At 32.4% G+C, this 19,388-nt stretch overlaps 1 protein-coding gene across 1 annotated transcript; it reads right to left on the bottom strand.

Moving 5' to 3' along the window:
* Nucleotides 1–11,404: 11,404 nt before the first annotated feature.
* Nucleotides 11,405–12,254, bottom strand: LOC143912378 (uncharacterized). Its single transcript, XM_077431658.1, has 2 exons — nt 11,709–12,254; nt 11,405–11,512 (listed from the first exon to the last, which is right to left on the bottom strand). Exons 1-2 carry the CDS (start codon nt 12,252–12,254, stop codon nt 11,405–11,407), a joined length of 654 nt encoding a protein of 217 aa, XP_077287784.1.
* Nucleotides 12,255–19,388: the final 7,134 nt, after the last annotated feature.

The raw sequence follows: 19,388 nt of genomic DNA, 5'->3' as shown, positions 1-19,388 counted from the left end.
TAAATAGGTCGTATATGTAAATTTCGAAAAACGTATACTTCAAGGCAGGTATATTATTAAAATAAACCGTTACAAATATGGCATGTATAATACATAAGGCTTGAAAATATATTCATAAAAGTGTACGACGATGACTGAATGTTAAAAATCAAATTATATTGATGATTGACTCATTATTTTTGTTTCGCATAGCAATGTATCGCCTATAAATTACAATACATGTATTATTTAAAAAAAATCAAATTGATATACACATAATATAATATATATATTTTGACTCACTTTCATTCTACGTCTTGTATTTTATTGAATTCATTCAAAATCTTATTTTTAATTCTTGCAAGAATTATAAATAAGATTTTGAGTTTTTTTTTTCTTCCTATTTTTCTGTATACATTAACAATAAAATAAGATAATACCATAAATACTAACCAGGAATTGCAATACCTGTTTAACAATTTACCGGTAAATCGGCAAAATTTCGCCATCGGTTACTGCCGGGAAATTTACCGGTCTATTTTGTCGTGAATTTAGTACATTTTATTGCATAATATACCATTAAATTCAATGTAAATGGCGTTTTGTGGATTTGGTAGTCTGGGATTTGTTTATTTTCAGTATTAAATCGATTTCAAATTTAAAATTTCAATGGCAACACAAACCATCAAAATCGTAATAAATGCGATCAGATGGTTGTTCTAATTATGATCCAAACTTTAAATAAACAAACATGATTGGTAAAAAACAAAAAAAAAACTTACATCTACGAATTTACTTTAATGTAATTATTTGACATTACTCATATGAGATTTATTTAAGATTCAATCTTGGTTAACGTTTTTAGGAGAATTTACCACATACAGTTATCTAAATCCACGTAAAAATAATCATTTACCGGTAAATATCGGTATACTTACCGTTTATATTTACATAAAATATTTACAGAAAATATATTTACCGTTTACCGGCTTATGAAATTTGGCCGTAAATTAAAATCTATAATGAATACTATTATAAATAAATAAAATAATAGTAAAATAAGAAATGATCACTGAATCAGAATGTGTGTACGTATGTTTGTATGTATTAGAATAGACCCGAGATGTACTATGAACAATAAAAAAACATTTAAAAACAAACAGACACATATACATATACATAAATATACAAAATTATACAATTTTGTAATAAAATTTAACATACGTCATTACTATTTCGAATTACATAATTAATGTAATCCGACGCCGACAATTTCAATTACAACGCCATCATTGCACGATTTCGCAAAAATGTCTCTGGCAAATTATCCTTACCTGCATCCCAGACGACCGCAATAAAATGAGACGTTCGCGTGCAATTTGCTAAATACACCCGTCGTAAATTATCCCAGACTAGTTTTATTTCAATTTTAAATACACCCATTAAGTATGAGCATGCAATATATTATACATATGTACATATTTACGTATGTATGTATATCGAGAACACAAATTCAAATCGATCCGAACGCGTGGAGTAATCCCGACGATCATTCTCATGGCAAATACTTGGCATTATCGAAAATTTTAATAACGTGATAAAACGATAATCGCACGATGTGCCCATGTCGCAAAGCGGTCACGTTTTCGATAAAAAAAATTGATCGTAATTGCGTATGCGCACAAAATTGCATCGGTGAGACTTCCTGTGCGATTTCATGCATAATCTTTGCTTCATTTCGATGGCAATTTCATTACTTCAACCTCTTTCTTTTTTATTTTACAGTCACATTAAAAAAACAACAGGCAATTTCGCACATATTGAAATTAACTGAATAACGTGTGACTTTTGTATTAAATACATATATAATATTATCCGTTATTCTGAAGTCGGTCATAGTAACTTATTAGCTATTTTTTCATAATTAAACTTTTGTAGTATCCATTTTGCAGTAACTTTAAAATATAAGACCAACTTTTCAACGCCTTCTGAGCTTTCAGTTTCCGACTAATTTGATTGCTATAAAAGTTTTCAATAGTTTTTCACTTCAATAAAAACATCGTTTCAATGAAAACAGACAAACTTTATAAGGCATATCTTTTAAATCTTAAATATACAGACTTAATATACTTATACTGAACAGTACATATGAAAACTGCTAGTAATGTAACATCGTCTATTGCTACACATATGTTCATACATATATTTTTTGTAATGCATATGCATATACATATGCTTTTACTTATTTGTGTAAATGTTCTTTATGAATTAAACTAAATATTAAAGGTATAATGTAATAATAATTAAATCTAAAACTGGTCATTTATTATATTACCTACATATGTTGAAGCTTTATGTAATTTATTAACGTATTTACTATGTACGTAATAACAATAGATGAAGTTTTTGATTAATAGTAACTGAAGAAAAAGATCTTCGTTCAATGCGTTTTGCCAATAATGACGTATGGATGTGAAACTTGGACATTGAACGCTAAGATGCTACACAAAGTCCAATGCACTCAAAGAAGTACGGAACGCTGTATGCTCGGCATAACGAGGATCGACAGGAAGCGGAACCCGTGGGTGAGAAGTATGACAAGGGTAGTGGACATAGTGGATAGAGTAAAGATATTGAAATGGCAATGGGTCGACTATGCGGGTAGAAGAATGGACGAAAGGTGGACAAAATAAGTGTTGGAATGGTACCCGAGAGAATGCATAAGGGTAAAAGATAGACCGCAGGGAATATGGGTAGACGAAATAAGGAAAATGTGTGAGGTGAGATGGATGAGAGTTGCGCAAAACAGAAACGACTGAAAGCATGTTGGAGAGGCCTTCATCCAGCAATAGATGGTGAGTGGCCGTAGATGATGATGATGATTCAAAATTCCACCTCGAGATTTTGACTGGTTTGAACTCAAAATCGATCACTGATCATATTTCCATGGTTTTTAAAATATGTGTCTGTGTATTTTGGAGATAAATAATTCAAGCGCTGTTAATCTTATCAAATTGAAATTTGGTAAATGAAAATCTTTTTATGTACATATCTACACGTGTTCAAAATGTGTGTACATATGTATTTACGCAGGTTAAAAAAAAAGTTGAAATAAAAAAGATTTTATTTTTGTGATAAGGCTCGACTAATAGTGTTCGTGTTACTACACACATGCAAAATTCTTTCAAAATCGGCAGCTTTCAATCCATCTATCGGTGTTTGATCACCTGTTCAAATACAACGTCGATAAAAGCGAACACCGTCATCAACATGTTTGTCGTCGAACGAAACGAAATAAAGAATGAAATAAAAAAGGAGTGAAAAAAACGAGAGCGAGTGAAAAGTTTGGCGAAGCTTTTGAAGCGCAAAAGTACAATAGTTTAATAGGCGCCCAAAAAGCATTTTCTAGTCGTGGCCCCAGGCTCGTTTCGTCCATTAGAATCGGTCAGATACGTTGTGTCCGCCGTAGGCGCAGGGAAAAAATTAAAAATGAAAATAATAACGACGATTTGGGGGCGAAAACGTTTAAACGTTTAACATTTTTTGTGTTGTCTGTGCGTCAAACGTCCCGAAACTCCATACATACATACATCCATACGAGTTCAATGGATAATGATATCTGTGCGTGCTCACTAGATGCATCAGTTTCTCAAACTTTTCAAATACAAACACGCATGTACGATATAAATTTATATCTTTCAGTTGGATACTTTGCACTATCCGTTCAAGTACGCATCCAACAAAATTTGCAATATACGCATCAACAGAAACTTTAAATATTTGAATCAATGTATATTGATTCAAATATTAAAATATAAAATAACACATATATAAAAATCAATGTTTGTCTGTTTGTCTGTCACGTATGCGTTCCTATACCATTCAACCGATTGCGATGAAACTTACAAGAGTTATTGTGTGCATGTCCGTGACGGTTTCTGTAAAAAAAATCCCCCAAAAACGGGAACGGAATCGAGAAAAACGGGAATGAGTGGCATTGCATAGGAAACAATTTCAAATCAGAACGCAACCTACGTTGTTAGGGAAAAATAAACAAACAATTGAATAATTGAAAAAGTTTTTTTACTCAAGTTTGCCGCCTGCGTTTTTTCGACAAATGGGAACGGGAATGAGATTGGGAACGGGAATTGCATGTGTTCTTGTGGCACTGAAACGCATGCCGGGTTCAGGTTATATACAATAAAAATGCGCATGTGCTTACATATTTATGTACATTATACATATGTCAATATACAGATATATTCAAGTGGATTATTTAAATTTTTGAAATGACGATATCCATTGGAAAAATATAAACAATCCACAGATTCATTTTATCGGATGTTTAATCGTCTTAATCTTCAAGAAAGATTTTATACAAATGAAATTCGTATCTATTGGTCATTTGCGCTATACTATAGGTACATAAATCAATCTATTAATTTTCTTTTCTGTTATTTTTAGGTTTTTATATGTAATAGGGTAAAAGGAAGGCCGCTGGGGAGATGGGTGAAAGAAATTTGAAAAATGTGTGGAATGAGTAGAATGAGAGTTGCGTAAAACAGAGACGAATGTGAGCAAGTTGGAGAGACCTTCATCCAACAGCAATGGCTGTAAATGGTAGTGATGATTTATTTTTATTTATTTAACATACTAGTGGAAGGTGGCAAAGCCGATAGACCCTTAGGGGTTTAATTTATACATAAATTTATATAAATTAAATGAGGTAAAACTTATTCAAGATAACAATAATAAAATGAAATAGAAAAAAAAGTAAATATAAAAAATAAATAACGAAATAAAACAAAATACAAAAAGATAAAAAAAATAGAACAGCAAAATGATAACTAAAAAATAACAAAAATATAGAACGAAATAAAGATATTGGAAAAGAAGAATTATAAACACCCTATAAGATTAAGAAAGATATCTAACTTTTGTTTAAATATTAAGGTTTCCTGAATTTACTAAATTGTTGGGAATTTACTAAATTGATATATTTAACTGAAGAAGTCCCTAAGAGTTGCAAATAAGAAATACGCCTAACTTATTCAAATTACGAATTAATTGGTCCTTTTTACTTTTCTAATCCACCATACATAGTAACTTGAAATGTTGGTGATTATCTGTTTAGAATTAAAATGAAATTTAAATCAAAACAAATAGACTAATGAATACTGTTTTTCAACCTCCAATAGATAATAATTAATAGAAAAGGCATCATGTATGTACATATACATATGTACGTATATTTGATATTCTATGTAGAATAGGTTTTATAGATATTGATAAATCGTACAGTTTGAGAATCTCCATAATCTAATACGCTATGCGTGCAGATATTTTGTTACATACTTTGTATTCATTATCTGCCATTACAGGTAGGCCCTATTTATGTTGCGAGTTCTGTTTACCTGTCCTTAACAAAAGGTTCAATGTGGGACGTTTGCGGTCTCAGCGGGGCAGATGGTGGTCGTACGAAATCCTCAATTTTTCTGATGGAACCAATTTGTGACCGGTCGATAAGCGTTTGACAACCTGTCTTGGAGTCGATCTTAAATTTAAAGTAGTAAAAAAAACAAAGTGGCACACATTTTAAAAGCGATCGTGATTCCGAAATGTTGGCTCTAGTTGGATAGTCTATTTGCGAGGTCAGTTCCTATAGTGTATTCACGCTCAGGCTATTCAAGACAAAACATTTCGATTTCAGACGTATTGTCCTGAATATCTGAATAAGAATGGGACCTTGCAGTCTGTTCGTTTGTTGTCTCTTGCGGATGGAAGACGCTGCACAAAATATAACCGTCCCTGGGGCAAATGGAAATTGTAAATATACGTCTGAGCAAACCTAGCAAATATAAAGAGACAAAAATATAAAAATGGAAGATGAAGGAATATTTGCCGAATTTCTGTATTTGTATAGTATAAAGAAAGTGTGTATGTATGTAACGACTATCCCAAAATTTTGTTTTTCACATTTTATTTAACCCTCATGACGATTTATGAAAGTAACTGCGACGAAAATGTATAAATCGATAAATCATCTGTCTAATGAACTTAGTAAATGCGATTCAATTTCTGATACCGTAGATTTTATGTATCTTTTCTATCAAAAAAGTACAATATATAAAAAGTAAAGTTTGTGCTGAGCTACATATGTACATAAAGATGTAAATTAGGCAAGGTAAGATCAACATTATTATTTTGAAAGTTATTTTGACATTTTTTTCCAATGGATGTACTTTCATACGCAGTTTCATACGCTGAACGGTGTGACCGTTTGCAGATCTACCAAGACATTCACGATTTTAATATTGAGCAAAAACTATTAAAATATCGTTTAATATCTATACTTTGATGTAATGTTAATAAAATTTTATTTAGTCGTGTTAAAGGTCCATCACACTTGATCAAACTTGTGGCTCGTGATATGCAGTGCAATACTGGATGCGTTTCTAACTTCCATATTGGAGGTCGATTGTGGTCTAATCTAAAGCTTAATTGATAATTTTTTAATTGAATATTACTCAAAAAGGTATGCTCTAATATATTTAATTAAAATTTTACCAATAATATAATTGTTTTTGTAAAAATATTGATTAGAATATCTACCCTCGAGATTGACATTTTTTGTATAAATTAAAATTTTTAACATGTTTTTTAAAGTAGACTTGATTTTAATCAATTATTAAAGTTGAACTATTCAAATACAAGAAACTGCAAAAACTTTCTACCACGAATCACCAAAGTTTTCATTTTTTACGTTAACCTTGTATCTTTATTTTGTCAATTACTACATCGATAAAAAAAGCTTAATTTTGCGCGGAAGTAAACTACCACTTTCAGTTCATGGTTTTGTATTAAAATCTCACAATATCTGTACCCTTACATTAATGCAACAAAAATTAATTTTCAGCTTATTATGTTATACAGTGTTTGGGATATAGCGATTTTAAAACAAAGTAAGCAAACGTCTAGGCAGATCTGTAAACGGCCACACTGTGCGCCGTTGACACCAACTACATACATTATTAATATGATATTTTCTGCATTATATATTTATGAAATTAAAATGTTACATCTACATTTGTTAAAAAAATCAATCGCGAAAATAAATAGCAAATATTTAAGATATTTATTTCACCGTTGAGATTAAGATTCGGCTATGGAAGATTACCTTCGTTATATATTGTTGTATCCGAAAATCATAACCATTACATTTTGTATGGAAATTTTGAAAATAAAAATGTTGAATACGAAATTCGATCAGGTTAAAATGGGGAAAAAAATCGGTGAATTACCGATAGACTAAGGGCCCATGGATGATTACAGAGCATTAATCAACCTGTTCCATTCGAAAAAATTAACATATCAAGGATAGAGGAATAGCACCTGCGAGATAGGGCGCGCATCACACAAATATGCACTTCGCCCAAATTCGGGTCTCAATTGATTACTGTTATAAATCCGTCAAATCGTCGGGCACGCCCACCGATCAGATGGGCAAAAATTCGAAAAAATAATAATTACAGTCTTTCCGACTAAAAGGATTGATTGTTAGACCAATAAACGATCGCGGGACCCATACCGTATGCGATTCGTGCGAAATCGGTTCACGTGTGCGCATTTTTCCGAAAATAAACACAGTTTGTTACCCGTCAATTACGCGTTGGTAATTTTTCGATATGGGGCGACCGGTTCATAATTTGATAAAAATTTTAGTTTGAAAAATGCAAATTTCATCATCGTCAATATCATCATGTGAAATATTGTTCAGACGATTCTACACTGTTGGTTACCGTATAATATAAATATTTTAACAGCGCACACGCTACCGTTATTATACAAAATTTAACGCATAATAAATAAATATATAGTGCATTATTAACCGAAGTATTTTATTTTTAAGCCTCACTTGTTAAGTAATTTTATGTGAATAAATCCCAACTGAAATTGAAAAATTTACTCAATGTTTTCAATGTCTATGATTATGTCTATCGCTCCTGAAAATATCTGGATGATTTAATGTGAAATCCAAATTGGTCGTCATTGGTCTCTTATAAGATTTTGCTGGCTGTGTCTGACAATTATTCTTGAGACAGTTCCACCAATATCCAAACTAAATTTTAATTGTTTTTCATTATATATTAAACAAAACAATTCAAATATTTGGACGATTTCATTAAATGAATAATCAATTTCATTAATTGGGCATCATCATCATCATTGATAGCTATTCACCATCCACTTCTAGATGAAAACCTCACCAATACGCATCCATTCGTCTCCGTTTTGCACAACTCTTATCCATCACACCCTACACATTTTACTGATTTTATCCAATCATCATCCTTGCCGCCTTCCTTTCATATTTTTAAATTCTCTCGGGTTCTTACCATTCCAGCACTTCTTTCGTCCACTTTTCATCTATTCTTCTAACTACCTGACTCACATATTGCCATTGCCATCTCTTAATCTCTCCACTATGTCAACTGCCCTCGTCATACTTCTTACCTATGTACGTATTCCGTTTCCTATCTCTTTTCGTTATGCCAAATATATTATACATACATGCAGCATTCCACTCATCTTTAAGTACACTGGACTCAGTAGCATTTTGGCGTTCAATGTCAAAGTTTTATCTCTATAGGTCATCACTGACAAAACACATTTATTTTTCTTCAGGCGAATAGGATTTATATATGTTACAGTTAAATTGCATTTTCAGTTGTAATATATTTAGACTAGTTGAAATGTATTCCGTTTTACCCACATTGGAATTACATACCAACTGGTGAAAATATATTACAACTGAAAATACAGTTCAACTATAAGTTGGTACCAGGTAAGACGGAGAGTTTAGTTTTTCGTGAAAAAGTCACTCGACTAGTAAATTGAGTTTTGTTTGACTCACATTTTTTTTTGAATACATTCTTCAAGTTATCGTAATACAGTACTCGTTACCTTTATTCGTAATATGTCGCAAAAATAAACCCATTATTGAATTCTAAAGCATTCGTAAAAACATCAGAGCTGTCAAAACCTCAACTATTATGTTAAAACTGTTGAAAGTGTATTTGCGCTTGTAAATACATATATAATTTATTTGTTGAATTGTCTTCGAATATGAACGACCTTAAAGTCTAGTTGGAATATATTACAATCGAAAATACACTTCGACTGTAACATAAACATGTACATTATATTGTACAATGTACATATTTTATGTATTTAAGAACATAATTGTATGTATCCATTTAATGCTCCTAGTATTTGTTCAGCATTGTTTATAGGTCACTATTGACGTTGTACGGACACTGTAACGCCTATTGCAGCCATTTCAGATCGAACCGATAGCCGTAACGCTATTTCGGAGGATTCAAAAGCTCGCCAGAGGCTTTTACGCTAAAAATGTGTAACAAAAACATCACGACTTTCGTGCATAATTGTCGAACGAATCACGGGACCTTTACGTGTTTGGTTTTAAAACTGCTCCGGGCAACGTACGACTTGCACGCGCAAACCCACCCAACTACCCACAGACACACAAAGCATACGAATAAAAAAATCAATTTAATTTAATGCCGGATAATCGGATCGATGGACAATTTCGTGAATGAGCGCTAAAATATTTTAACGATGATGAGCGCCAAACGGTCGCTTAAATACAGGAAGTTTGACGTCGTTAAAGTTTACGCGCGCATATATGTCACATCGAAAGCTCTAAATTATCTATTCGACGATAAGAGCTTTTATGTGTTCGTTTGATTCAATGAATATTGTCGTTTTGCGCGAGCGTCTGCAAACACATGGAAAACGTCCTTCTCGGGTTATAAAACTCGTCTCCACTAGCTAAACTTTCACAAGTTCGATGATTCAATCACGGAGAAGAAAGTTTACATGGGTTTGAAACCGTCATAGGTGGGGAGAGGGGAATTTGATGGCAAAGTTGCATAGAAGCTCGTACGTGAGCCTTGATTGAGTAATGGTACATATGTACTGTCGCACTTCCCGTTTGATCCAAAGCTCTACTAAATACGGAATATATCGGAATTAAATACGAATACAGTAAAATTGTCTTCAAAAATGAATTTAAATGTTATACAAAATATATCCCATAGTTCTTTGTTTCACATTTTACATATATCCCATACTCACATATAAATGCCTTTTAAGCGTAGTTTTGGGAGCATAATAAATAATATCGACGTAATGAATTATTTAATTGATTGCGTATTACTCAATAGAGAAATTAAATTCAAATCACTTTTGTCCACTTTAAATTTGACATTGTTTTCAAACTGTGCCCGATCGTCCATAAATTTTTGATATGCTCGAAACAGTTGACGCGTTCAATCAATTCGATAACGTTTTCAGCGACAAATCAATTCGTCGATTGCGAGCGAAAAAATTAAACGCTCTCTAACTATCGTTTCATATTTATTTTGAAATTCCACCAAAATATTCCATGCGAATGTTTTTTGTACAATTTATATAAATAAATACATTTTTGTGATTTTTTTCATTCATACCATTTAGTTTGATATTTATTTATTACAGTTAAGCTATATTGACATTACAGATTATATAGCTTGAATATATGTATACATAAAAAAGCAATTAAAAGATACACAAATAGAAAAATATATTTATAGCGTTTCTTTTTATTTTTGCAGTAAAACTTCTTCATGGTAAGAAAACACTCAAAAGTGCGGAACGGGACACCTAGCTGTGATAGGCGTGTCTTCATTTCATTATTAATTTTTACGATCTTATTATTTCGACAAGTTTCTCTCACATTTCTTCAAATATGGGAATCATCGTTACTGACCACTGTCAGTCAGTACAAGGATAAAATATCACCGAAAAAACTCCAGGGGAAAAGGTTTACAAAAAGAAGTGACAGTACAGATTTGACCTAGCAGCTTTTTTTTTCGTTTATCTAAAAAAAACACGTGAAACATAGTTCTCTGTGTATTTTTACCTTTACGCATGGTAAAATGAATTGCTTTAATGGTGGCGAAGCGTTGTAACACTGAAACATTGCACGAAAATGTGCCCTATCATCTTCCCTCCACCCAATTCTCCCTAATTGAGAATCATCTCCCAAATATAGCCTGTTTCTGTTGTAAATTTTGCATATAGCCACAGCGCAGGGCACTGGTAGAGCTATTGCATCCCAGTAGAGAGGTCTTGGGTTCAAGTCTCGGCCAAATACGCCGCTGGCGAGATTTTGTGGTTATTAAAACACATATCCTGCCAGAATTTTCCGATTTTTACTAGCTTCTTCTATACTTTACTTCGCAAGTCTGCCGATCAGTTTTATACTTCGCCATTTTGTGCGGTATGGTCAACGATGGAAATTTAAATCTTTTCTGATAGTTCGATGGTGAAAAATAATTGTAATAACCACGTCCAAATTATTCTAGCTTAATTGTCGTAACGGATCCAATAAGACGGTATCATCCCTCTCAGTTGCTTGTAAAATCATGTTAGTAGCATCTTGAATTTGATGAGTCTTGTAAAATGCTACCTACATACATAATGTACATATTTATTACAAATTTACTGTGTATCAAAAATAAAAAATGTTGATTGTCCATAGATGTCTCTTTTCTATTCTTCTTCTTCTTTTTTATTCCTCTCCTCGTAGGAGGTTGGATATCATGACATATATCTTCTCTCTATCCATGGTTGCCCTGAAAAGTGTTGTGGAGTCACATTGGTACCATCCACGGAGATTGCCCATCCATGAGATGCGTCTTCTTTTCATTAGCAACGCCTCTTTTGCCTTGTACTTTCCCCTGCAATATGAGCTGTATGATTTCATATTTCGGATTTCTCATCACATGACCCAGGTATCTGAGTTTTCTGCGCTTCACGACGCTTAATAACTCTCGTTTTCTTTTCATTCGATTCAACACTTCTTCATTTCGAACTCTGTCCACCCAGGGGATCCTCAACATTCTCCTGAAACACCACATTTCAAATGCTGCCAGCTTTTTCTCTGTAGCTTGAGTCATGGTCCAGGATTCGACCCCATAAAGAAGTACTGATAGAACGTAGCAGTGTAGAATTCTCATCCTTAGGTCAAGATTGAAATCTCTATTGCAGAGGAGATCACGCATCTTGAAGAAAGCGTTTCGCGCCATCTCTATTCTGATTTTAATCTCTTGTGAATGGTCCCATTGGTCGTTCAACCAGCATCCTAAATATTTATATTGATGCACTAGTTCAATGTTTTTGTCATTTATTTTTAGTGGCGTGGGAGGCATTTCCAGTTTTTTATTTTTGGAAATAATTATAAATCTTTTCTATTAAATATACATATTTACCTACATAAATATGTAATTTTATGTTTGAAAAATTGTTAGTACCTACTTATTATTTTACATATATATATGTACATACATATATATATATATATATATATATATATATATATATATATATATATATATATATATATATATATATATATATATATACATATATACCAGGAAGGCTTAACAGGAAGACGTATTTCGAGAAGCTGAAGAACTCGAAATAACAATTAATTAAGTAATTATTTAATTAAAGAATTAATCCATTGAGACATCTACGGATTTAGAATTTGGTACATAGGATGATTTTTTGCCAATTTTGAGGAACCTTTTCCACAATGATGAGATAAAATTAGAAAACTCTGAAAAAAAAAAATACACGCTACCATTGAGCCATACTGCTGGATACTCATGTAGAAAAATAATAAAACTATATGTGTAAAATAAACAGTCGAATACATAAATATATTTTTGACTTCGATAGTTTTTCGGGGTGCTGCTGCAGCTAACGTGTATTCACGAATGGGCGTAGTTCTACGTTAAAAATTGAGAATAGAGTGCGACGCATTCCCAAAGGAACCCTTCCTATTGGATGCAATAAATTCGTGTCTGCAAATGAATTACAGGGGAAATTCAAGTTGGCTTTTAGGTATCTCGCAGATGGCGCTTCGTCTACGCACGTAGTCTCTACGACCCCTACGAACGGGTCTACGCTGGTCACGAACGACCCCAAGGTGGGTAGGCACCGACCCCACAACTCGCTAACGACGTTATTGTTGCGCAGACACTCAAAGACAGGGGTGCTCAACAGTGCGCTACAACTTCCGAATGTTCAGGAGAAAGTTTAGACGATTTTAAATCATAATGATCATGACGAAGCGTGGAAACAAACGGGTTGAAATTTAACGTCGTTCGCGTGCTAAGCGACCGGTGCGGCATTAGCGTGATTTATAGGCCATCTGTAGTCGGCCGTAAACAAAATTCGAAAGTTTGTCGGGAAAATGGGCGAAGGCTTCGTGCGGGAGATTTCCCGCGAAAGCGAAAGGACACCGAGCGAAAGTCAACGCTCCTTACATCTGCTTCGCGCCTCGTACGGATTATACTGCGGACCGAAAGCTCTCTACGCCGATCTTAATGGCCAAGTTTTACCCGGAGTTAGTGAGTATTTTTAAGGCTAAAGTATCCTTAATAGCATTCCGGGGGTACTTCAAATGCTGAACTTACATAAAATTAAGGAACTACCCCGAAGCGTCGGAACGGGGAATGTGTAATTTCAGAGTTTATCGAGGATGAACGCGACGCGACGCCTCTCACGAACTACAGAATTTCGGTGTGATATTTTTTAATATGTCCGAAAGATATTTCCGACTCACAAATAGCCTTGAGAAAGTCCCAAAGAGATTGCGTCTTCACTACATTACCGTATCTATATAAGGAACTGTACTATTCTATACAACACATTTTTATTTTATAAAATCTAATCGTAATATATGTATGTACATAAGTAAAATTATATTTTATTTATTTTTGTGGCATACAGTGAAATGAATCCCTAATGCGCCACAATCGAAAATATATAAATATATACATACATATGTATATAGAGACAAAAATGCATTTACATATACATAATATATACATAAAGTAACCATATTTCCCAGGACTCAAAACTCGATGCTCCGCAAAAAATTGTCCCCCCCCCCCTACATAATAAAAATGTACATGTAAATGTATCCGAAAATTTTATAAATTTTCAATCAAATAAATATCAATATTTTCATGGAATTATAATATCTTTTCAGAATGTACAATTCCTGTATACAAGGAAAATAGAAACGAAATTAAAAAATGATTTTTTCCGAAACGTATGGAATTAAAAAATAAAATAACTAGAAATAATCCTAAAAGACGATCTCGGTTATTTTTTAATTTCAAAGATTTAGTGCAACTCTAAATTTTGATTTCTTTTATTTTCAAAGTAATACAATTTTTACCGGAACGTGGATTTCTTTAAAAAAGGAAAATGGAATAAGATAAAAAAAAAAATATATATATATATATATATATATATATATAAACATATATAAATACATGAATATATTGTACGTAAATGTATATTTACATATTAATGTTTGTTTTAGGGAAGCAAATTGATTTGGGAAAATAAGGAAAAATATGGAAATAAAAACAATATTGAAAATTTAAATAATGTATTGATCTTTATTAGCTTAAAATAATTATTTAGTAAGTAAATGAAGAGGTCAACTATATTTAACTATTAACAAACATATTTTAAATATATCAAACATAGTCAACTATATTTAAAGTTCAACAAAAAATCTGATGTATGAAAATATGTTTGTAATTTCTCTGCATAATGCGAGCTTAAATAAATATGTAATTAATACTTCAAATTATTGAAGACGAACCCAAACTAATGATCAAATAGTATCACATTACTAAAACTTTATCCCAATTTGTGGTCATCACGATATAAAGAAGATATCAGAATGGACTGAGACGAACTGTACAAAGTTTTAGTCTGGCTAGCCGCGCTAATGAATGCTCGAGTGAGCCAAGTCGACATCTGACTTTACCCACCCACCCCATTCTGATCGATATTGCAACTGGAGGGAGGGGTTGGGATCCCGCTTGGTATTCCCGAGGCGATCGGCGAGAATTCCCGATGATCAAAGAAGTCCTAAACACTCATCCCCTAATTGGACCACCCCACAGAGCGTCGCCGTGCAACAAAAAAAGTAGCATAACCGAAAAAAATGTGTACACATTTAATTCAAATGAGTCAATTATTCAAAAGGGCGGACAGTGAATAATACCCACCGTGAAATATGAAATTTGAATTGTAAATTTATTCAGGGCGAATGCTTCGGCGTTCCACCGAGAGATGACGGCGCTGAAAAGAATGTATTTTATTACGAGTTCGAGATGACGGGAAAAAAATCGCGTCTCTCTCCACCTTCCTTCCCGTCCCTCCCCTCGGGACTCCGGGAGTCCGCGACTTCGGAACTCGTAAGGGGGTGGTTTAATCTTGCAGACAAGGCTGGGTATTGGGGGTGGTGGTATGAATTCGGTAGCGGATAACGTTATTACATTAAATATTCAAGGGCGATGTTATCTTTTCGGGACCGCCAGCAGGGGTGAGAATGACGCGCGATCGGATCAACCCCCGACAAGAATCTAAGATGAAAAAAAATCAAACTATCAATACCATCAAATGGCAAAGTATAAATTGTAAATCGAATGAACTACATATGTAGGTACATATGTATATGATATTTTTTTCCGGTAATTGGATTATTAGTCACATGCAGTGGTCACAAAGACAATTTTTGCTATGAAAACCGCGAATGCGAAATATTTGGCACTCGAGTTTTCGTTAGTATGATAGTTATCGTTAGTATGATGGACCTTTCGGCTGCCAGATGTTCCGTTATAGAGATTTTAGTGACTTTTGTGACCAATTTTTGTGACCAATGATCACCGAACCATTTTTTCTGCAGCACAATACAATCGGTTGGGTGTTCTTAATTATGTCCGTCGTTGTCTAAGGATTACAAATATAAAAATACAGAACGAATAAGTCATTAAAATCTTAATACTTTTTTAAAACATTCTCAGAAATTAAGTCAGGATTAGTCTCTCGTTGGAGTTTCTAAGTAGAGACCATATTAATTTATGTTTCGTGACCGACAATAATTTATACGATTGCCTAGTTTTAAACGTGATTTGAGGGCTTCAACTAAGAGCAACATCATATGTAAAAAAATAATAATAAAAAATGTGTATAATGCATAATGATTAGTAGCTATAAGAATAAATCTAAGATGTAATGTGAACATACATATATATATATATATATATATATATATATATATATATATATATATATATATATATATATATATATATATATATATATATATATATATATATATATATATATATATATATATATATATATATATATATATATATATATATATATATATATATATATATATATATATATTATATATATATATATATATATATATATATATATATATATATATATATATATATATATATATATATTATGATTATGAAAACATTTAAAAATCAAATAAAAAGTAATTTTTTGATAACTGTAGTAAAAATGTATGTTATTTGAATTCAAATTACATTTGAATATACAATATGAAATCTAATATTCATTTCAATGTATACATGAATAATATAAAACTTCCATATAAAAACTTATGTATGTACATATGTATATACCGTTTGATAAAATAAAATTTACGTAATGGTATTTATGTAATATTTAATAAGATCTGCGTGGTATCACATTCTGTTGCAAAGATGCTTTCGTTATCGCACCGGATCATCAAACAAAACGCTTGTTGGAATCGAAAACACAAAGATCCAAGTCGCTACTTTTAAATGAGAAATTCTTCGACGAACTATAGAAGCTAGACACAAAGAAAACCTTCACGTGTAAAATGAGCAAGACGAAAAAAACTACCAAAAATTGAACACAGAACTAATCTGAGAGGCGAGCTTATTGTGCTATGTTAGCTTTGGTGCTCTATGATAAAAGTTAGAAGTTTTGATTGGAATTTTTGCTTTAAGCTAGATTTATATATATGTATATATATATATATATATATATATATATATATATATATATATATATATATATATATATATATATATATTTATATATTTATATATATATATATATATATATATATATATATATATATATATATATATATATATATATATATATATATATATATATAAATTAGGTACATATATTAAAATTTCATTAGACTGCACTGAACTTCAATTTAAATTCAGCAGCAATCATGCTTTACACGGGATTATATTATATCAGGAAAACTAATTTAACTATGCATGCACATAATATAGCCAGCAGCGTGGCTCGGTCGTTAAGCTTCTGCTTAACACTGAGAGGCGCCGAGTTCGATCCCTTGAGCTGACCTCGATTGAAAAGAATTTTTCTGAGTATATCTGTAATGCTGCTGGTCAGACCAGGATTTGTGACTCCTGGTTGATCGTTTCCTATCAGAGTTTGCCAATTTTCTCTGATTTCATTGTTGAAACGATTCCCGATTAAAAATTGGCTAAAAATCCTTCCTACCCACTATGTCACCACTATTTGAGTATGATTAATGTAAATATTACAATAAAAATGTATGTACAATTCATAGATGTCTCGTTAATTGTCGAGTTTAAGTCAGTGTCTCGTAATTTAGCGACTTATATAATAAAAAATGCTGTATTGTTTGTAATTTGGCCAGGAAGGCGCATTGGGGTTTACCTGTAATGCCTTCCTGGTATGAAAAAAAAAATAAATAAAAAAAAAAAAAAAAAAAAACGCAATTGATTAAACTGCAACTAATTTAAATTCATAATATAAGCATACAGATCTGAGATAAAAATTTCATCATCAAATAAATTCGATAAATTGATATGCATTATTAAATACTATATTTTAATCAAAGCGAAATATTTCGACCCATATTGTTTGATAAATCATACTCTCTTTCTCTCTCATAAGTTTTTAATTACATTTTTTTTGGAAACCACATACATACATACATACATATTTATAAAATTACACAGATAACCTAAACACAAACTGCTTTAGATCGTTAATTTTAGAGAGTCTTTGTTAATATTATGTATAAAATGTATTATATGTATTGAGGTCTTTTTCCTAGTAAAATGTGGAGCACGATTATACAGTGACATATTTGGTTTATACATTTATAGTATAGAAGTGGTTTTCAGCTTGGTTATACAGTGCGCTGTTACATTTTTCAGACGCTCCAGATCTTACATACTTGTTGCCCGAGGCGAAATGTGCTCTGATTTCGGCCCAAGAAGAATGGATGGTACCCTCACTCTTTCGCTCAGGGATTCTTCTCCGTACGTCCTCCTTCAATATTTAAGCTCTCTTATGTGGATATGAATATTTTACTCATTGAACGAAATGATATGGAACCAGCTCTCTTTCGTCCTGCGGTATCATAGCATAGACCGCGCTCCAGCTTTTTTCCGCTCCACTTTTTTTCTCCGACTCCGCATGAAAAATACATGGCGATTGCTTTGTCGAGTATGCTCCGCTTTAAAATTGCGAAATTAGGCCAAAGTATAGCATTATGCGGAGGATGTACATAAGCTCGCTTTCGAAAGTCGTTCTTCTCGAATTTATTATTTAATATCGAGAGAAAAAAAGCTCGATCTTTTCCCCGTCGAATATTTCGATTCGTTCTAAATTGCGCTATGTTTATGTATACAGTGATCCTCCAAAGAGAGAACAAGAAGTTCAATTGAGAGGTAGACGCTGGCCAGACAGATAAATTGGCCGACTATCCAACAAAAAAAATAAAATACAAAGTACACAGACAATTAGCAAGGTCACTTTACATCAGGTTTCAGGTTAAAAATTCATTTCATTTAAGTCGAACCTTTTCAATTGTAAAATTACGCTAATAAAAGTGCACTGATTTTTTTCTGTGTTTTATTAGTTTTCAATATGCGAGTGCTTTTTACATAATTGATGCGAGGAACAGAACGCGTTCTTCATTAATTTTACGAAACAGAACCTTAATTCGGCAATGCTGAACCGCCCGCAGAGGAAAGTTTTAATTTAATTTGACTTTCGTTTGAATAATTCAATATTGTATTTGAGTTACAAAGATGTGAAAAGTCAAATAAATCCTTTAATTTCATCATCCTCCTCGATTTTATTTAGCTTCTGTTGAATATTCATTCGTTTTCGATCTCATTTTGAATCCAAGATCTCAGATCATCTATTGAACGTTTTCTAAGAATTATTATAAAAATATCAAATAAAGCAATCGTTTGTTTGAGAGCGATATTTCTCATAAATCATCAGCAATAAAACGATTACCGGTTTATTCTTTGCAATTCGCCGAACTTCCTGTCGTCCTTTGAGGAAACACGAGGTGCTTTTTTTTTTTCTCCGTGTTATTTTTTTCATATTTAATATGGCCACAGACCTCAGTGTACGATCGGACCCTAATCACAAAC

Source organism: Arctopsyche grandis, chromosome 5, assembly GCF_051622035.1.
Source record: "Arctopsyche grandis isolate Sample6627 chromosome 5, ASM5162203v2, whole genome shotgun sequence".
Lineage (NCBI taxonomy): Eukaryota > Metazoa > Arthropoda > Insecta > Trichoptera > Hydropsychidae > Arctopsyche > Arctopsyche grandis.
The sequence above is the reverse complement of the archived record's forward strand: the minus strand, read 5'-3'. Positions and strand labels throughout refer to the sequence as shown.

Bases quoted from the DNA above. Each gene is read 5' to 3' on its own strand.
- LOC143912378 (XM_077431658.1), bottom strand. From the start codon at position 12,254: ATGCCTCCCACGCCACTAAAAATAAATGACAAAAACATTGAACTAGTG. The intron at 11,513-11,708 runs GTACCAATGTGA...TTATGTATGTAG, and splicing joins ATGGGCAATCTCCGTGGATG to GTAGCATTTTACAAGACTCA.